This window comes from Hetaerina americana, unplaced genomic scaffold, assembly GCF_022747635.1.
Source record: "Hetaerina americana unplaced genomic scaffold, ioHetAmer1.1.p SCAF_5, whole genome shotgun sequence".
In the NCBI taxonomy this organism is placed as follows: Eukaryota; Metazoa; Arthropoda; class Insecta; order Odonata; family Calopterygidae; genus Hetaerina; species Hetaerina americana.
The window spans coordinates 44,601,502-44,622,979 of record NW_027287095.1 but is presented as its reverse complement, the minus strand read 5'-3'; the positions used below and the strand labels follow the sequence as shown (position 1 = coordinate 44,622,979).

The 21,478-nt window shown below is 36.3% G+C and overlaps 3 protein-coding genes across 5 annotated transcripts in view; 2 read left to right on the top strand and 1 right to left on the bottom strand.

The window, feature by feature from the left end:
* The window catches only part of LOC139694371 (phosphoenolpyruvate carboxykinase, cytosolic [GTP]-like), a 127,421-nt gene extending 125,344 nt beyond the window's left edge, over positions 1–2,077 (top strand). For both annotated transcript variants that reach the window (XM_071592877.1, XM_071592876.1), the window contains exons 10-11: positions 167–367; positions 1,226–2,077. In XM_071592877.1, the coding sequence (XP_071448978.1) occupies positions 167–367; positions 1,226–1,330 (306 nt within the window). In that variant the 3' untranslated portion in view covers positions 1,331–2,077. The remainder of the gene's footprint in view (positions 1–166; positions 368–1,225) is intronic.
* A 1,128-nt stretch (positions 2,078–3,205) lies between these two features.
* LOC139693652 (uncharacterized) overlaps positions 3,206–21,478 on the top strand; it is a 51,793-nt gene continuing 33,520 nt past the window's right edge. Inside the window, exons 1-5 of the mRNA XM_071591891.1 lie at positions 3,206–3,766; positions 3,873–4,131; positions 14,214–14,433; positions 17,813–18,061; positions 18,179–18,316. Coding sequence (XP_071447992.1) covers positions 3,622–3,766; positions 3,873–4,131; positions 14,214–14,433; positions 17,813–18,061; positions 18,179–18,316 — 1,011 coding nt within the window. The 5' untranslated portion in view covers positions 3,206–3,621. The remainder of the gene's footprint in view (positions 3,767–3,872; positions 4,132–14,213; positions 14,434–17,812; positions 18,062–18,178; positions 18,317–21,478) is intronic.
* On the bottom strand, positions 4,187–10,780 carry LOC139693790 (uncharacterized). Of its 2 annotated transcripts, none has more exons than XM_071592067.1 (7): positions 10,663–10,780; positions 10,228–10,559; positions 9,999–10,152; positions 9,851–9,919; positions 9,562–9,734; positions 8,459–8,692; positions 4,187–4,608 (listed from the first exon to the last, which is right to left on the bottom strand). In XM_071592067.1, the coding sequence occupies exons 2-7, from the start codon at positions 10,516–10,518 to the stop codon at positions 4,276–4,278; spliced, it is 1,254 nt and encodes a 417-aa protein (XP_071448168.1). In that variant the 5' UTR covers positions 10,519–10,559; positions 10,663–10,780; the 3' UTR covers positions 4,187–4,275. The 2 variants fall into 2 exon arrangements, with proteins under 2 accessions (XP_071448168.1, XP_071448170.1); XM_071592069.1 differs by having other exon boundaries at positions 10,228–10,474.

Here is a 21,478-nt window from a genome sequence, read left to right as displayed (position 1 = left end):
ATATGTAAATTCTACTCTCTAGATGTTCACTATTAATTATGCACTTATATATATGCAATTATACATGCACATGGATTAATATGTATCTTGTTGTAAATTAGCTTTCTCATGGGATCTCCTGTCTGCCAAGTACATAATACCTAATAGAAGATAACTTCTATTCCAGGGTCGATTCTTGTGGCCAGGGTTTGGAGAGAATTCCAGAGTTTTGGACTGGGTGTTTAACCGTGTTGAAGGAAATGGTGAGGCTGTTGAGACTCCGATTGGTTTTGTTCCTTCTCCAGGAGCTCTACGATTAGATGGACTTGAGGAAAATGTTGATATTGAACAGCTTTTCAGCTTGCCTAAGGACTTCTGGTTACAAGAGGTGAATTGCATTATTTGACTTTGTCTCTCTAGATATGAAGAAAAAGTCTTCTATCATCAATATTTCTCATGATTACTATCCACAGCTTAATAATAACACCTAATGAATACTAGTCAACGTAGGAATATGTGGTTTGTACCAACTGGAATGGTTCATCTGGAAAAGTATTTTTAAGAATCTTAAAATTGAGTTCTTGTGATTTAGAAAATAACCACTATAAAATCATTTAAAAGCTCTCCAAATGTTGAACACCTCAGAAATTTTGAAACAGAATACAAGCTGAAATATGAGATACTTGTCCTTTGGTGAAATTTCAATTAGTATCATTAATCATTTCTCTATAATGATTTATTTAGTATAATTTTTTATACATGTATTTCTGAAAACTTAGGGTTGGGGTGGTTGCATGGAATTGTGTGGATCGCGAGAGTTAATTTTTCGAAATTGAAATCAATATCTTTTGAGTTGCACTTCAGATATTTGTAGCTGTTTCTGTTATTTTTGGCAATATGAGATCTTTCGCATAAAATATTAGAATATTGATGTACTGATTGAACTCGGGGGCCATATTTTGACACCTCTCAGAGATACCTTTTGAAAAAAAATTGATGTTGAAATTGACTTGTCCTTATTGACCTTAATTAGTCTTGAGGTCTTTTCCAGTATGCCACTAAGAGAAATGATGAGACATTTAGGGGCTTCCCTTTGACGCTTGTGATATGGCATTTCCTGTAGGAATATCTCCTGATTTCCCTGCAAAATTTCTGTTGCTTGATAAACCTGAATTATGAACCATAATTTAAGAGTTAATGTCAATGGAATGCATTCAAATTGTAATAACAAACTTTTTCCTTTTAGGCTGATGCCATTGGAAAATATTTTGAGGAACAAGTTGGTGAAGACCTTCCACCTGTTATTGCAAAAGAGCTGAGCAATTTGAAGCAGAGACTATCCAAGATGTAAATGGAGATATAGGGGCCTGAAATGAAGCATGCTCTCTTCATTTTTCTCAAGAGTATAACGGGTGAATAGATAGACGGACCAAAAACATGAGAGAGGTGAATCACAGGAAGGGGTCTTGGGGAATCAGCATTTCAACAATTTTGTCTCCTTCTGACCTGTGTGCTGATGTCACTGTCTCCACATTTTGCTCACAAATTTTATCGAGATGTTACTCAGAATAGTTCCATTAAGAATGGAATGAGTTTATGTATGTTTTGTACTTATTTTAAGAACTGCACATCTAAATACCTACTTTTAATGAATCTTTATCATTGACTGTATCCCACTACTAGTCATGCATTTTATTTTGTGAATCAAGTTGTTAACGCATCATATCATTATATGTTTTGTGTATGTTGATAAGTATGTTTTAAACTGATGTAACATATTTATTTATAGTGAAACGTAATGGCATGTCTTCCACAGTGCACGATGTAGAATTCCTTTGTAGTTCTGCGTGGGAATTTCTATTTTTGTCTGCAAACAAGTATTGAAATGCATTATGTATTAAAGAAAAGATGAAGGAATATTTTTATAGATATTTTTTCATGTTCTGTGATTTCATACTGTAAGTTTGCAGATTCTGTGAACATGAAAAGCACACTTGCTGAAATGTTGATCATGTATAAATCCATGCATGAATGGCTGGAAAATTTTTAAAGCTACTCTCTTGAAAAATAAAATGACTTTTTATATTGAAGAAAAGAACTATTATTTTGTTTTGAAAACTGTCATCTCCTTGTGACAAGTATGATAATTACTTACTCACTCATGATCCCCAAAAAAATAATTTCACCCACCTATTCCGCATGCTAACAAATGTCCTCAGAAAATAATTAAGTATCCTCATGAAATCCTAGAAATACCAAGTGAACACACTAAATCCATTGATAGCCTAATTATTTTTGGAAAATCAGAAGAAACCATGAATGGTAAATGGTATATTAAGAATCCTCTAAATTTACCTAAATTAATGTTCATGGCACATGCTTTACATGAAAGAATTGAAATATTATTCATGGAAATTGTTGATCATCTGAATTTCGGCAGGATCTAGGCACCAACCTACCAAAAAACCCACGGCACATTCATTTTTGTGGACCATGTATGTAGGAAACTACGGATTTTACCCTCTTCCTCTCACATCGTGAAGTATTTGAAGTAACTGCCGAATGGGAGATACTACCCTATAGGACCAGTATGTCTCTTCCAGCTATACTTTCCAAATCCAAATATGCCTTAGCTACTCCCGTTCCTGTTTTATGAATCCTTAGTTACAGGACATCCTCCCTGCTACTGGAAATCCAGCTATAAACCACCGGTTTTTAAGGATGGTGATAAGACATTGCAAGCTATCGTCGTCTCCAAAATCTCAGCCACACCCTTCCTTTGATTCCTTATTTAAAAAAAACTAACAACACTTGGCCAAAAATCCTTTTGTCAGCACACAGCAGGTTAACGTTTTCCTTTGAATACATTATAATGTCATTGTATTTACTAAATTATTCTTTGGTCATGTCATATCATAAAGGTATGTCACATGACTGCATAAAATATATGAATAAGTAAACGATTTTCCATTAAAAGGGATGAAGTATTTGTAACTTATTTTACAATAACATTTAGTTGATAATATGTCATCCTTCATTTCAATAGAATCACATTACGCTATCGTGAGTCATATATTGAGAGCCATGTTTAAAACTACAGTTGACAACAAGACTCGATTTTTGCACTCCCATTGGAGGAAAGCGAACAAGTTAGGTTGAGAATTGATGACATCACTCCCTACTTGCGAAAGTCTGTGAATAAACATATTACTCAATTTTCAATCATGCTAAAGCTCAGATGAGTTTTTGAGACTGACTTAATATCAAGTCAATAAAGTTTTAACAAGGTAAGCGAGATCATCGAATATTCATTTCCATAAAAAAATCAGTTTCTGCGAGTATCGTTATTCTCTATGGTTATTCCGTTGTTTCTACAGACGAAAAGTTTTATGGGCTTCACGTGTGTGATGCACTACCGTGTTGAATGAGTATTTCGGCTTTATCTGTGAACTGCAGTGAAAATTGTGGCGATTCCTGACGTTTTACTTTCTTTAAAAAAATTTCACACTTAACGGAGGTATGTCAAAATATTGCTTGAACTGGGAATCTACGTCAACGGACGAAAGTAATATCTATTAATTTGTGAATGAGGTAATAGGTTTTCATCTTAGGTATTTATACTAAAGCGAAATCAAATTAAAGATGAGCAAATATCGAGCTTTAATTGTTGGTGCTGGTGTATCCGGAATCGCTACTGCATCTCGTTTGATTGAGTGTGGCTTCAAAGACTTCATAATATTAGAAGCCGAAAATAGAGTTGGTGGTAGATTATATACATGTGACTTCGGTAAGTATGTGACCATACTCTCCAGCTGTGTGCTTTACGAAATCAAGATATATTTAAAAGTATGATAATCCTGGAAAGACTATCAAAAATATGGTCACATTTGCAGGGGAGCGTGTTGTGGATATGGGTGCTCAGTGGGTACACGGAGAAAAAAATAATGTCGTATACCAATTAGCCAAACCCCATAAACTTCTTGAAGAGTCGAGCAGCTACTACCCTGATACACAATTTGTCACATCATCGGGGGACATTGTTGACAATGATTTCACCGATCAAGTGATGACTCTAATTGCACAAATTAATGAGGCCGCTCCCAATGGTCTTATTGGATTCGATGGGTCTTTAGGCGAATACTTCACTAAAGAGTAAGTATGACGTTGCCAATTTTATATTTAGTCAGCCGGAAATAATGCAATACTCTCAAAAAGATAAATTTATTGTTTGTAAACATATTAGTTAACAAAATTTACACAAGAAGGTGATATATATGCAGCTCTAATGGAAGTAAATTAAGGAAAGTTCTTTTGCTTGCGTTTACTTAATGTGGCTCTGATGAGCATCCTACTAAGTTCTTCAGTTTCACTCAGTTTCTTCCAAACCTTGAAAAGGGGCTCTCTACTAAGCAATGGATGCCTTAAGATTGAATGAAGAAATTCATTTGGTATTATACATCTACACTTTTTGTTTAAGCATCCGTTTTTGATAAAGTTCGTATTCATCAAAGTGTAAATGTATCTCACATATTTTGCATCAACACAATATGCATCTGCATCATCATCATTTTCAACATTGATGATCCTGTTCAAGTACTGTGGTGTAACGATGGGAATTACGTAATCCACCTGTAAAGCAATGGAAATCCTTAATTTTATACTTCCAGTTATCAACAGCAAACATTGAAAATACCAGTATTATTTTGAATTTAGTGGTATTGCTGATTATATATTTAGCTGCCAAAAGTTGAAATATGTCAGCCCGAAATTATGACAAAATATTCTGTGGGTATTCCATATGCATTACTTTCTGAATTTCCCCCCACCCATATTAGTCTGCCTATCAAATGCCAAGGTTCAGGACCACATGGATCTGATATTATTGTGATGGAGGATGAAACTTGGCAGAAGTCATTCAAAAGGAAAATTTCGAAAAACTCTTTTGTTCCTGAAAACCAACTTCATCATAAATTTGAGGTAACATCATAGAGGGTTGAATAGTCAATTGGTCACACTTCTTTAAGATGAGCTAGAAAATTGAAGCTTAGATGAATGAAGGTCACTGGCTACTCTTCAGAATTGGGGTCACAATATTTTCTCCGGTCTTTGCCAGTTTAAAACACCTCCGGAGTATTAATTTCATCTTTCTGAAACCGATGACAATACCACGGAGAGACAGAGGAAGTTTCAAATTCTATACTAAGGCATCAATATGTAAGGAATTTCGATGTTTAACAATAAAATTCACAGTGTTATCTCTCTACAATCAATTTGGATGAACCGATCTGGATCTTTATTACTTTTTCCTATGACTAAGACAATTGTATTCTTGGTCTGAAGGGAGGCACATAAAATACCTTGACCGTTAATGAAATGTATTCTTCAGGATAACTTGTTTCTGACATTTGCATTGGTAATCTATTCCAGCATACATAATTTTAGGGGAATATATTCTCAGTGGTATTATTTGATAATAATCTTAGTATGAATTAGTATACCACTATTGTAATCATTGAACTCGTGCCATTATTTTTTGTATTAATCTGCGGAAACTTAAATATACTATGGCATTCACATGTGTGATTTGGGGGTCACTTTCTAGGTGCACTTTTGTGATTATTTGAGTATAACAAAGTGGTAGTAGTAATAAATTTAGGGGAGGTAACCGACACCTGAGGTCATTTTTGTCATTTGGGATGGATGGGTAAGCAGGAAGGGTGGAGAGAAACCTGACGTCTGCATAAGCCTACTCTTAACGAAAGGCCCCTAGGGTTCCACAGCTCAACGTCGTATCCAATGGATGGCATACTCACTCCTTAAAGCCCATCACATAGAGTTTGGAATATCAATGAAAAAGGTATGCTGTCTCCAGGATTTGAACCCGGGCCCTCTAGGTGGGAAGCCAGTATGCTAGCCACAGTAACATCTGAATCCCTGTGTAACAATATTTAAGTTAATATGTGCTCTCGGTGTTAAAGTATAGTCATAAATAATTCATCCCCTAATATGGACCTTTAAGCTTCAAGTTCATAGACTGTGGGATTCCCATATATATACCTGAGCTTCAAGGAACTTGTGGTTTACTGAAACTGTCGTTGGCAGTGCGCACCATTTATTAGTTTTCTTTTTCATTGACATTGTTTGCTGTCAGATTACCATAAAAGTGGACAATATCTTCCTATCAGTTTTGTAAGGTCTTTGCACAACTTCCAGTTGTTTATTTTGACTCTACATTGTGAATGGTAATGAAAGAGAATTTATATGAATTAGCCACCCACAGCTGTGAGCATGCTAGCTTATTCTTATATTGTGTGCCATAGTCAGGGCAAAAGATTTCTTTACCCTTCTTCTGACCTTTCCTCCCTATAAATGTGGAGAGTAGAGAAATCTGGGCTACAAAGGGATGGTTGTTTTCACTTAGCTTTTCTTGAATGAATATCCAAGGAGATCAAAACATGGGATATCTGTTGGTGCATATTGGCCAGAATGATTCTAAAACGTGTTATCACATAGGCCACAAGGATGTGGCGTGGGCTACCATTCCCTGTTCTGAGCATCTTGGTCTCAATACAGCCCTCATTCATACATTGTCCTATGGAGCTCTTTCTTTCAAGTTACTGCATGATGTGGCTAGCCTGATGACCCTATATTGTCTCTTTAACTTGTTACAATTTATCGCCGGGGGATCGAGATGGTGCGGGGGGTAACGTATTGGCTTCCCACCCTGAGGGCACGGGTTCAAATCCTGGTGGTGTTGAATATTTTTCAGAGGTATCTCGATCTCCACTTTAGGTGCTTTGTGGAGGGCACTTAGAGTGAGTACGCCGTCCGTCGGATGGGATGTTAAACTGCGGACTCCTTGGCGCCTTTCGTAAAGAGTAGGCTAATGCCGATGCCGGGTTTCTCTCCACCCTTCATCCTTTCCTGTCCATCCCCTATGGTGCAAATGACCTTAGCTGTCGGTCGCCTCCCCTAAAAACTACTACTACGATTCATCGCTGTGCTGACTTTGTCTTTTTTCCTTTCATAACAATTTTCCAAACTGATGCGCAAATTGCTGAGATTTGTTAAAATGATTATCAGGATTGGGCTGCATTTTATGCTCTATAGTTTTCTTTAAAGAAATAATATTTACAAAAGATGGTGAAATATGTACTAATAGAAATTCGTGAAAGCAAACAAAAATCTGTAACAAATTAATAACCTCATGCCGACATTTTCTTCATGTTTGAGCAATGTGAAAATGGACAATAAGGTCATACATGATTGAATAAATAATAATAGTGGATTCTACTGCCCATGTGGATGTTGGCCAAATGACAAGGAGATGATTTAATATAGGTACTTTGGCATTAACCTAAGTTTCTTTAGTGGTAAATATTAGAAAGTAGTTAACATTTTCAGGGCTAATGTATGATTGTAACTTAACGCGATCATGCTTAAGTTTAATGCTTGATTGTTGATGACGGTGTACATGGAAGGACTATGGACTTGTTATATATAATAGGGAGATGGCCGTTTTGAATTGCTCCAAAAACTAGATAGTGTATTGGTGTCCTCTGTGAGTTTGGATTACTGGGCAAAAGTAAACCCCTTCAGAAGTCCATTTGAAAGGGGTTCACTATTGAGTCAATCTGCTGCATTAGGAATAAAATTCCCAACTTTTGCATCAGCCAATGCATTGAGGTGGCTAGAATAAGGAGGCGTAGGTGATGTGTCCATTATGTTGCAAACTGGATGGTCTCGACTCTGCCCTGGTTATGGTATTTATAAAGAGTTCATTCAATAGCCAGAGAGCCTCAATTTATAAATATTGCAAATGACAGCAAATCTTAAGTCATGTAATTAAACAACTTATTTTTTTTTACATTTAAAATATTTTTGTGAATTTCTTTTGTTATTTGTGAGTAGTTGCCTTTATTTTCCTGTAACATGCAAACAACCCTTGGGTGAAATCACAAATCTGTTGCATGTGCATATTGTGAAGCTAATAAAAATCCCATTTCCAGCATTTAATTCTATCATATAAAGTAAGTAATGTGATTGCCGTAAAAAACTAAGTGAAATTTATGGAATGTATTTTTTCTAAGGAACTCGTGTGCAATTGGCATTTTTTGTAAATTAGGTGGGTACATGAATTTGTGGAGGAGGGATACTGTGAGTAAGCAAAGGACCTAAGATCCAATCTGCAATCCATGCTCTCTTATCATTCACTAAATTAATAAAAACATCTTTTGAACTGTTTCGATGAGCTCTTTGATTGGAAATTATTTCTGCTGTCATGTAGTCATGAATTTTTACAGCTCTCTTTGAAGCTTCAATAATATCTGTATCACTCACTAATTTAACAAGTCTCAACTCATCTTTTTTAAAGTCCCTGGCATACTAGAATAATCCACATATGTGTAGGAAGTTTATGACAGGAAAGCTTTGATATAAAAGCAGGAATAATATTATTTATTTTAAAAAAATATTTCACCTGATTAAATGAACCTGATATAAATAGTTGGTCATCCTGGGCCAAAGCATTTAGCTGTTCCTGTAATATTAGAACCCCAATCCTTGGGAGTCCATCCCTCTTCTCTCTCATGATTTTAGCTGCAGCTTTGGCCACTTCATATCCATCTGATGCAAATGTCAGCATAACCTTTACTCCATATTTGGGTGTTGATGATGTCTCTCTAGTGTTTGAACGTGGTGCAGCTCTGACCAACTGGAAAGGTGATAATTCTCAGTAATTCAATGGAGCCGACAAAAATAACATGTTGTAATGAGAAAATTCAAATTGGTAAAAATGATTAATAGTCAATTGGAGTCTTCGGCATGAGTTGTAAAATTGCCATTTTAATTGGGGTGTCACTAAAGGTTAGCATATTATATTCACACTTTCATGTGAATTTTACAACCCATGCTTCTGAGTATGCCCCTCTGATGATGCACCATTTGTTAATCTCTTTCAATGAAAGAACGTTCTAATGCATTGTCTTATACTATTTTTACTTGAAAAAATTAAGTTTAATAAACATCTGTCATTGTCAAATTCAGAACTTTTGTAATCCTTTGAAATTTGGGGGTAAGCTCACTAAAGGTGAAGAGATTATGGGAGATGGGATAATGTGCATATCACAATCAGTTTCTTTGGTGATACACCAGTTGTCTGGATGAGACTCAACTGGAAGAGAGGAAAAATGATCCCCATGAGGAGGTATAACATACACAGCTCGATCATTTTAATTTGTTTTTCGCAAAATGTTTTCATTTCCTATCACAGGGTAGCATTCGTTCCTCTGTATTTTTCATACCATTCCCTTGACTTTTTCCCAACATGGCAAATCATTTTCATCTATGTAGGCTTTCCTTCATAGATCGCCACCAGAATGGAGACTAAAAGTCAAATTTGCATTAAATAAGACTTAGGGTATCTGTCTTGCTTCCTGCAAAATTTATGTATCCCTTTGCATTATCCCGAAGCTTGTCATTTCAGAAGTATTTTCTGTTGGTTTTCATATAAAATAAATTTATGACAGAAAATGTATGTAAGTGAGCAGAAATTTACGAGTGTGAGTATGGGTTTCACTCTACCTGTTGTTCTTGTTTTTCATGATGTACTTGGATGTTGATCTGAGCGCATCTTTCCGGCACCTCAGCTGAATGAGATTTGAGAATATTGGGTCCGGTGGCAAAATTATAAGGCGATTTAATAATAGTTGGTTGAACGTCATCTTCAGAACACCCATTGGATGATTCAACAGTGCCTAAAATGTAGAATTCAATTAAAGCAACACAGGGAATAAAGTTATGTAACCAAATGAAATTGAAAGCCAGCTAAGTATTGACATTATATTCAAAGCATGGATAAGTTTTTCATCACCTTCTGAAAGGGATAAATATCCGCTCTCTTCGGATATTCTATATTTTCGGTGAACTTCATCTGCCAAATCTGTTAAAAATTTAGAACAAATGTTAGCGGTAATGAACGAAATCCGATTTGTTTTTGAAATAACATTTGAAAGTCTCACCAATAAATAAGCCGCAGTTCTTGATGATAATGTCATATCTTTTTATCCTTTTTAGGGCTTCAATGACATTAGCAATTGTCGCATTTTCCTTATAAGCAAATGCTCTGAATATATTATAAGTTGGGTCTTCGCGGGTTAATCCAAGACCTAAATACTAATAAAGTAAATTAATTAGTATGCATCCCAAAATTTCCCGATATTGAAAATGATGAGGTGACTGGGTGCTTACATTTATGACCTGTGGATTAATTCCCAAATGGTACCCGAAGTCCTCCCATCCAGAATAAATTGGAGACTGTTTGGTAGAACTCAAAGTAAGGCATAATTCATCATGTAAACGTTTTCCTTCTGGACCAAAGAGAAACGATATATGGATATCCTTGTTTTTTTTAATCAATTCCTCTATGTGAGCATCGTTTAATGGGAGGGGCTTCACCGAATTTCTTATTGCTTCAAGTTCAGGATTCCTCCATTTTCTATTCAAATTAAGAAAACAATGGTAACCGCACTGAATTTTCATTAGTAATCATATCGTGATTTTCTTCATAAATGAAGTACTCCCTACGGAAATGCAGCGACAAAAATGCAGACATATCTTTGTAGTCTTAACACTGGAGACATTTTCTAGAGAAACTAATAATATATTATTTCTATTGGTATTTACCCTGATAAAAGTGTCATCCTGTCGAATAAGATTCCTAACTTCGGGAAAGAGTTTCGTGCATCGCCAATGTTCAATGTCCCATATATTTCGCTGTTTTCCTTGTTTCCTCGTTGGTCTTTCTAAGGTGTGACGTATGTGTACTGATTTCGATGAAAACAGTGTTGCCACAGGTGCCGTGTTTACCGATGCTTGGCAATCGTGTACGGATAAATCGCTTCTCGTTTAAATCGGTAGTATACCAATACATAAGGTGTTATTCTTTTCGCTCAGTGATTCTGGTATACATAGCTAAAATACTTCAAATAAAGTATTTACATCAATCGGAAATAGTGTTTCCTCTTAATTTGATATTCCAATAATGAGGACTGCATTTCTTTACTATTTTGAATTTTATTTGGGCATATAATATTTATTTATGGATTTTTAACTGCGGTAAAAAAATGCCCTTGTTTCCTTGTCTTTACTTCGGTGCAAATGATAACCTCAATAGAAATTTCGTATATAATAATAAACAGGTACCATATTCCTGCATTGTGAAATAAAAAATTTGAACTTGAAAATATATCAATTAGTCTTTTAACAATATTTTTGGTGAAAATAATTTTAAAACAATGCAATGGGAAACTTTATTTTCTTGCCAATAAGATTCCCTGAAGACATTTTGTTTCGATGTATCAATCAATGGGAAAATGTCATTATTTCTTAATTGTTAAGCATGGAAGAAAGTTTTAAAGTTTTCACCCCAAAATATCATGGAAGAGACCCTTAATCATCAAATTATACGTGGCATAATGTTAGCTTATCTGAGTTTGAAGGCTAATGTAATGAATCAATGAATGGTGGTTACTTATCAATGATTTGGTCACCTCCAAGTGCGTTAGTGTAATAAAAACCCATTAGTGCTGGTCATTAATATAATAGATATTGAATATGTTTAACCTCACTTGTGGAAATATATTTCGAAAAGCTCTTAATTTTTTAAATATCGGTGTGCCAGATCTCTGCTGTCAAGCTAGGGTAATCCCAGAAGTTCCTGACCCAACAAAGAAAACAAAAATTTTGGAAAAAATGTATTGATTTTTCAACTTAATTTCCTTTCAGCTCTATACACTTATCCCAGCGAAGTTCAATAAGTTCGATACCCTTTTATAATAAGAACTGTCTTGCTCCTCTAAATAACCATTAACTGCCGCCATCACTTCTCTGCGGTTGGAAAATCTTTCACCACCGAGCCATTTTTTCAAGTTTGCAAGCAAAAAATAATCCAAGGGGGCTAAATCTGGTGAATAGGGTGTATGAGGTAGCAATTCAAACTTTCATGAATACATGAATTTTGGCCATTCCAATAACGGATTTGTAAGCTGGTGCATTGTCTTGATGAAAGAACACTTTCTTCATAGCCAAATGCGACTACTTTGCTTGATTTGTTCGCTCAAATGTTGCAATATGTTTGCATAACACTCGCCGTTGATAGTTTTTCTGTTTTCAAGATAGCCAATGAAAATTATCCCACACTTATCCCAAAAAACCGACGCCATAACCTTGCCTGCAAATGAAACGGTCTTCACCTTCTTTGGAGCTGGTTCTCCCTCTTTAATCCATTGTTTTGATTGTTCTTTTGTATTGGGTAAGTGTGTTTCATCCATGGTTATGAAATGGTGCTAAAATTCTGCTTTGTTCCTGTGAAACTTTGCTAAACAATCAATTGAAACATTGTCATGACACTGGTTTTGCTTGAGTTTGAGCAAACGCGGCACCTATCTTGCACACAGCTTTTTAATGTCCAAATTTTCAGTTAATATGCGATGTACCGCACTTGTTTGAAATGCCTACTATGTATGCTAGCTTTAGATGTGCTTTAGGTCAACGATCATCCAGCATCACTTTATGGATTTTCTTCACCGTTTCTGGAGTCATCACCTCATTTGGCCGACCAAGGCAATGCTCATCTTTAAGGCTCGTACGGCCGTGTTTAAACTCATCTACCCAATATTTTACTGTTGTAAACAAAGGAGCAGACTCACCCAGAGTAGAATCCAGTTCAGCTTTTACATTGGTTGGGCTGAGGCCTTTCAAATAAAAGTAATGTATCACATAACGATGACCAATTTTCTGCATTTTCACAAATTTACTGAAAACGTTGACTATTGATGGCTGCCAAACAATTACTGAACAACGTGGCATCTTCAAACTTGAAACATATGCTATATAGATTGTGTACTTTCTAATACGGTGATATTTTTCAAACAACTACTGCCATCTCTAAGTCAGGCTGGGTGCTTCTGGGCCCTCCCATATATTAAAGATGTGCATGTGCGATTTTAATAAAGGTAACATCCAAGGTTCTGTTTTTTAAGGTACACATGCACCTGTGGTGTTTGTTAAGACTGCATCATGAAGGTGAAAATTTGCATGGGGGAGGAATGCCTTTTTTTGCATTTTTTATTAATTTGAAGTAAAACTTTGCATTATGAGATATGGTAATAGAAATGGGTAATTACAGACCCATATTGTTACGAAACACGCCACTCCTAAACATTATTCATATGGGAGATGAAAGCTACCACTTAGCTGTCCCTTTTAACACTCAACAACTCTTTTTTGTTGCTCATTTTGTGTGGGTATGTTCTGCTTAACATGCAGCATGACAAATCTCTCGTTCATTTATAGATAGATAAAGGTCTTTATTTGAGCAAAATTTAGACCAAATGGTTCCTTCCTCCATTTAACGCATCATTTATCTCATAACCATATGCATCAACATTGGAGTGTAAAATTACCCACGATGTTTGATGCCTGAAGGTACAATTGGAAGCTTGGGGGTCCAAAAATGCTTGAAGTAGAATAGAGTGATTGAATTTCCCTAGTGTAAGCCACACACTAAGGTGCTATTGAGGTAACTATGTGTGGACATGGATTTCCATTACTTCTTAGTGTATACAGTTAAGAATGATGCTTTTTAATTAGATACTTTGGTATGCTGTACTTAACAAAATGCTCAGGATAATGATTGTACACCTTACAATATTAATAAAACATTATATAAATATAAAATTATTTTATCAAGAAATTCAGCAATTGAATAAAAAAATTTGAAGTTTAAGAACCTAAGTAGTTGACTTTAAATGCAGCCACACTTTTTTGGGCCTTAATCACAGCTGGGAGTTTATTATTAAATTGAAGTCCCATAAAATTTGGGCCAGCCCCTGCATTTTTTGTACGTACATATAAAATGTGCGGCTGCTCATTCTGTCTAGTAGTATATTGATGGATATCGCAATTTTTCACATACTCAGATAGATTTCTTTTTGTATTTACTACTGCATGGAAAATATAAATACATGGAACTGGCAATACATCCAATTTTTTAAACGGGGGAGGTAAGGGGCATTGTGTTTTGCAAAACTCATGAGCCGAGTGGCTCTTTTTTGGACCCTGAAAAGCACATGATATTGATTTAATTATGTGTGACGAGTATTCATGCTTGTTTACATGTATTGTTTTGATGCGGGAGCAATGGCCTAATTAATTTTCTTTTTATATTTAATTAGGTTTGAGAACAAACTGAACGATGAAATCAACAAAGAAATGGACAAAAAGTTTGCAAGGTCCTTTCTAGAGTGGTATCATAAGTTTGAGAATGGAATTGATGCATCTGACTCATGGTTTGACACTTCTGGGAAAGGACACCTGGAATACTGGGAATGTGAAGGGAACCCATTGTTGAATTGGAAGAATGGAGGATATTCCACTGTCATTGACTTGCTTATAGTGAGTAAAAACCAAATAATTTTGTAAAAATATTTCTCACTGAAGTAATTAAATGCTAGTTTTGAAGCTCTAAATTATATTTGTGCCAAATTGCCCTCCACAAAGCACCTCAAGTAGGATCGGGACACACTAAAAAATATATGTAGTCGCCGGGATTTGAACCCTCAGGGTGGGAAGACAGTACATTAGCCACCACAACATCTCGATCCCAAAAAATACAAGAAATATTATCTTTCTGTGTAATAGAGTATAGCATTTGTCATACTTTGGCCCCTCCCTGTACAAAGGTGTCACCATGTATTCAATCCCTTATCAACATCTCATCTGACTTTGAGTGCCTTGAGAAAGAATTTGAATGTTGTATTTCTTAGGTCACAATCGAAATAACTCTTTCACTACTGTTCACTCTCCAGAAGCTTACTCCTAAAATGTGGCGAATAAGGAGGTCTCAGTAACCTTTATTATTCCCAAAACAATATTAATCTAAGTAACAAAACTATGGAAATAATAAATATATTGATATAGTGAAAATAATCTAGGTTCACTGTTTATTAAATGGAAAATATTATTAATTTATTTTGACTTCTCATTAAATTTGTTATCTTAGATAAAGATAACAAAAGATGATTTTATTCCGATGACCTGGTGGTTGAGAGCTAGAATCATGTTAACTTCACCGGCAAGTAAGTTATTTAATCTAAATCTTACTACTACCTATAAACAATCCCTTGAAGTGTTTAAACAGCATGCAGTCCACCAGAAAATAGTCAGTGAAAATTCTATGAGTTCCTCCTCCAATTCCATAAAATCTGCTTGGAGGTCATTAGGTGTAATACGAAGTCATTTGAAGATAGTTCTATGCCAAATAAAATTAATTTAAATGACACTTCTGTGTCATCCCCTAGAAATCGCTGCCAATTTCAATCTGCATTTCAGTGATGTTGCTTCTAAGCATTTTCAACAATTACTGATAAAGACATCAGCCCTTATTGTCTAACTCTTTCTTTCTTTTTCCTGCCGACCCACTCAAAGTAAAAAAGTTATGGTCTTCAGGTTTGGATGAGGTACCCATACCTGTTTTAAAGGCAGTTAGTAGTTTTGTATGTGGTCCTGTTGAATGCATAATTAATACATCTTTTAACAAAGTACATGTTCCTGCCTAAATCAAGATGGCTCATGTTATGCCTGTCCATAAAAAGTCTCAACTCAAACAAGTATTGCTCAATTTCAGTTTGAGCTTTTTCAGTCCAGTTTTTCAAAAATATTTGAAAAAATTTTCTACAATTGCCTAATAAATTTCTGGAATCCCACCAGCTATTACATGTGGTGCAGCATGGATTTTGAAGTGGTAAATAAACCACCGCTGCTGCATTTCAGCTACTAAATTATGTCTTTAAAGCCCTGGAGAGGAATTATACTGCACTAAAAAAGTTCTATCATTTAAGTAAAGCATTTGATGCGTGGTCTGTGCAATAAAAATGCAAACCGGTGTAATCTGGCGGCCCTGAAACCAGCTATAGTCCTGCCCATTAGTGGCGCTACTTGCCTGAGACCCAATGAGCCATCTGTGCTTGGCGAATTATCGACCTGTGCGTATGGGGTCAGTTATGTTAGTTTCTGTTTTTGTCTTGTTTTTACTGTTTGTCCAAAATGGAAATTGATGAAATTGCGGAGCAATGAATCAACATCAAGTTTTTTGGTGAAGTGCGGTAAAAATTATCAAGAAATTACTGAAATGTTGACAGCTGTTTACAGTGATAATACTCTGAAGAAAACATATGTTTTCAAGCGGATTATGCATTTGAAAGATGGTGGATAAGAAGCCACGGATGATGCAAGGCTGGGATGACCTTCAACCTCCTATGTTGACAACAGCATTGATCGTGTGCGGTCCTTTGTCCTTATCGATTGTCGAAAAACTGTCCGAACGATAGCTAATGAACTGAATTTAGGTAAATCAACAGTGTAAACTATTTTAACCAAACATGATGGATGGATCCTTCACCATGACAATGCACCTGCACATCCAGCATTAATTGTTCATCAGTTTCTGGCAAAAAATTCAATCATCATTATTGATCATCCTCCTTATTTGCCAGATCTCGCCCCCTGTGACTTTTTCCTATTCCCAAAATGCAAAAATGTGATGAGGGGACATCAGTGGGAAGCTGTGGACACAATAAAGCAAGAAACGACGAGAAAACTAAAAAGCCTTACTGCCAAGGACCTCCAAGGGTGCTTTAAACAGTGGAAAAGAAGATGGAATAAGTGCATAGCAACAAATGGAGAGTACTTTGTAGGGGACAAAATCGATGTTGACTAAATTTTACAAAATAAAGTTTTTATGGCTTCAGTTCACCAATTTATTGGACAGAGTAGCACTATTAACCATGAGCTGCTTTTACGCTAACTGTTCGGACTGAGCATTAGGACTGACAATTCCCCATGCTGGGTCAAATCTGTTTTGACAAGCTGGCAGCAGAAAGTCAAATGCTCCTATGAAACAGCAATAAGTGCCAAATCAATCCTGTCAAAACCGAATGAAGTCCAACTAAGCATCCCCCTGGGTTCATTACTTGAACCGTTACTTTCTGGAAGTATGATAAATATTATATGATATTTATAAATGGCCTTCGAAATTCATTCTTGTATAGCAACTTGTTTCTCTATGCAGATGACATGTAATTCCTCCTAAAAATCTAAAGATACATTAGAACTTATTAACTGCAGAAATTTTATTTCTGACATGACTGAATGGCACCAAGAAAATGCATTATCCATAAGCTGCCACAAGTCTCTATAACTTCAGTTCCATAGCCAAAAAAATACCCCTTCTACAGCTTGTTGTTCTGGGCAAATAGCTCTTTTACTCGATCATATTCCCTCAAGTTTAATGGGCTACATGCTAATGAAGACCTAGACTGGTCCTCTTATATTAAGGTTATTATGGCCAATATAACATCTGGCACTTCCCAGAGAAATCAGGAAGCTTTTATTGATTATTTTCTTAGACACCCTGAAACTCACATGCCATGCAATAATTCACTCTCTCTTGTATGGTATAATAAGTGTGCGCTAGGGATATGATAGATTTACAAAAAAAGACATTCTCCTTCAAAAAAAGGGCCCTCAGGTATGTTAAACCTCCCTTTCTATTCCCCTGAAAGACCCCAGTTTCAAAAAAATGTAGTACTCACACCCACACATCCTTGTTATACATTCTAAATTATGCCTTATTTAACTAACTAAACCCTCAACCTTTTCCCGCCAAATTATCCATAGATTTATGACTTTTGTGGCAATTACCTTGTTTTCCAGGTTTTTTTCTTTTTGCTGCTAACTTTAGCACCTACATGTCATGAGTTCTTCTTTTTTGCAGAAAAAATTTCCTGATCCATTGAATGAATTGCCTGTTTTAAGCAAGATTCAGTGTAATAAGGAAGTAACTTCTATCCAATGGGATGGATTTTCTGATCCTGAAAGAATAAATAGGGTGTCTGTGATTTGTGCTGATGGCTCAGAATACATTGCTGATCATGTTATCATTACTGTATCACTTGGTGTTCTGAAAGACAACTTGAACATGTTTCATCCTGAGCTGCCTGGAAAAAATATCAATGCTATCAAGGTGTGCTTCAGTATATCTATTTGAGTTTGCTGTTATATCCTTAGCTTATTGAAGGTAATGAAGCTGAAGGACTGCTGTATGAAGCTTTAACTCTGTAAATGTTGGTACTTTTTCCAGGGACTAGCATTTGGAACTGTTGACAAAATTTACCTGAGATATACTCACCGTTGGTGGCCACAAGACTGTGCTGGTTTCAGTCTTGTTTGGAAAGAGGATGATCATCGAGCATTTAATGAACAGCTGAGCAAGAATGGGGTTAGTAGTGATTACTTCTGTCCTTAAAACTTTTCATATCATTATACTTCGTTTTGTAAGTGTTTTGAAGGGAAAATTTATTATGGGGCATCTTGCAGATTTGGTTTTGAGAGGATGTGACTGCATGAGTTTAAACTAAATATCGTGATATGCTCAACAGCATGCATAGTGCATGCTTGTGGTGCAGAGAAAGCTAAAGGTCTTTGGTATGGATGGGAAATCAATGAAGGGAGGGCAGGGTAAGGGAAGAGCATCAGCTGGCTCTCCCCTCTTTGTTCAGTTTCTGTGCTTTATTATACATTTCTACGGCATATATGTATCAAAGCATCTGTCTAGGCCTCTTCCCTTCTTTCCAACTCTAACTTGCTAATATGAAGCCCAGGTGAGTCGGTTAATACATCCTTGACTGTGTGAGTCCATAACCATAATACTAACAAAGTTGCCACTAAGAGGGAGTGAAGAGAAAGAAGCTGATGTTATATTTCACTGCTATTTAGGTTTTTATTTATTTTTGGCATCCTGTGATACATATATTGATGTAATAAGTAAGGGCTCAAAAAATATAAAAGTTTGAAACAAAGTAGTTGGTCTTCAGAACTGTATATACATAAAGGTGGCAATACACAAAAATGTATTGCATTCCCTGAACTATAAGACACACAAACACGACGACGTTAGGTGAATAAGATGCACTGTGATTTCAGGATAGAATTTAAGAAATATACTTGGATCGAGCAGAAAAGGATCAAAATATATTAATTTCACCATTCAATATGATGCAAATGAAAGTGTTACATTAAAAAATTAGCAGGTATATATCAATGCTTATTCATTGTAGAATCCCATAAATTTGTTATCACTGCTGTTAAATCATTTCCGCAGTTATTTTTACTTTCCTCATACACAGTGTTACCTTCCACTCAGAATCAATCCAGTGCATTGCTATTTCCGCAGTTTTAAAAAGACATCATGATGGTCTCACTTTAAACTTTATGCCAGGACTTTTTCTGCCCATCAACGACACTATAAATTGATTGCTATTTACTTCTTCCCATCAATGTGACATCATGATTTGGTGCCTTATAACCTTTCTTTCATATTCATGTCAGTTTTGATGCCATTGCAGTGCTGGTATGTATGCTTAGACCATTTTTCTTCATGAATCAATCACACTATGACATCCCAGAAAAATTGATAGTAGAAATACCTATTGCTAATTTTCTTATTTCCCTTAGAATTATTTTTATTGAAACAGTGATCCCATTCTTCCTGTGGCTTATTATCCAGTTCATACATGTTCCCCAAGGTTTGAACATTTAGGAACGCATGGCTGTGAAGTTTTTTGCAAGTTTATTGGGAGAATACAATTTATTAGCAGTGTTGGTCCCCTTTAATTTATTTAGTAATTTTTTAGGAAGTATTTTCAGGGTTAAATTAAAACTGTTGCTTACTGCTGGATTCAAGCAGTGATTTCATTTAAATTTATAATAAAGGCAATCATTTTCTATGCTGCTATGCTGGAAAAATGCTTCGTAGTAATTATGTATCCAGAAAAATGGCATGTGTATTGTAGTTCCCGTATCCCCTTGACCCTTGAGATGCAGGCTCATTTTAGAGCAAATTTTTGCAGAAAAAAAGTGCAGCTTATGGGCCACGGTAATTATCCGGTAACACAAAAATACAGTAATATTTTAAAATGGCCAAGCAACCAATACATTATTGTCTGGGCCACTCGAAAGGGACTGAGTCAAATGCAAGTTGAGCAGTGTCCATTGAATTATATCAGGGTAATGAGATAGTAAAATTGATTATACAATAACCTTGAAAAATGATTTTTTAGACTTGAAAACGTGAAATGTGCAGTTAAAACCATCCAATTACTTTTCACCGCGTATTAGTTATGCTCTCATTCTCCTGGCTTGGTGAGAGAAAGAGATTACCATTGTCTCTTTGAGTGCCTACATGAAAGGTCCAGATGCTTTCCTCACTCAGGCAGATCTTAGGAAATGGAATAACCTTTCATCATTTCTTCTATTCTCCCACTGTTTAAAATTAAACCCAGTCATGAACGATTCATTGTAAAGTTGTCATAGCATTGAGTTTCCACAGGTTTGTCCCTAGTCAATCATGACCAAAAGTGCTGATCTACATAATGTGATTCCATGGTCATACCACATGGGTTGGTTTCAAACTAAATTGAAGGCCATGCACCGTATTTGGCAACAGTGTGAATTCAGTGTCCGCGCAATAAGTATCGTGACTGGTTCACTGTAGCCTCAACGGAGAGGTGAATGGGTGTCCAACTGGTCGGTTCGGTAGAGAGGTCCCCCACCACTGAGGCGCACTTTAGTTCAGTTGCCTCTGGGCATGCGTTAAGACCGTAGGTGGATTTTTGTGACGTGTGATTGTTTGTGGTGTTGTTGCACCAGCATGGAGCGCACCGTCCAGCAACGCTATGCTGTGAAGTTTTGCGTTAAACTCAGGAAATCTGCATGTGAGACCCTTGAACTCATTAAACAGGCTTATGGGGATGATGCCTTAAGCTGCCCAAGAGTTTTTGCATGGCACAAAATGTTTAAGGAAGGTCGGGAGCTCGTCAAAGACAAACACTGCGTCCGATGCCTGCTTGAACTGATGCTCAGTGGCCAAAGTAAAAAAAGGTTTTGGACTCTGACAGGCATTTAACCATTGCCCTTATCAGTGAGGAGACCGGCCTTTCAGTCGGAACCGTCCACACCATTGTAACAGGATTTTGCGATGAGGAAAGAGTGCACGAAGCTGGTGCCGAAAGTCTTGAGCGAGGAACAAAAACTGTCATGGGTGGAAATTTCACAAGAAATTTTGGACTGCATCCAGGAAGATGAAGATTTTCTTGGCAACGTTATTACCTCAAAGTATAGCTCAAAAGGAGCTCAAAGGATATTGGTTCGATTCCATTGTGGCGGTTCAAGCGGCGACAACAAAGGCTCTCAACAGTATTCTGGAAACAGACTTCTAGCGGGCCTTTAACGAGTGGCAGAGGCGCCAGTCCACAGGTGTATAGATGCAGGAGGAATGTATTTTGAAGATTTTTAAGTAATTGTAATGATAACTGCAATAAATTTTGATTTATGGAACCAGTCCCAATACTTATTGTACAGACCCAGTAATTGCAGTTTTCAT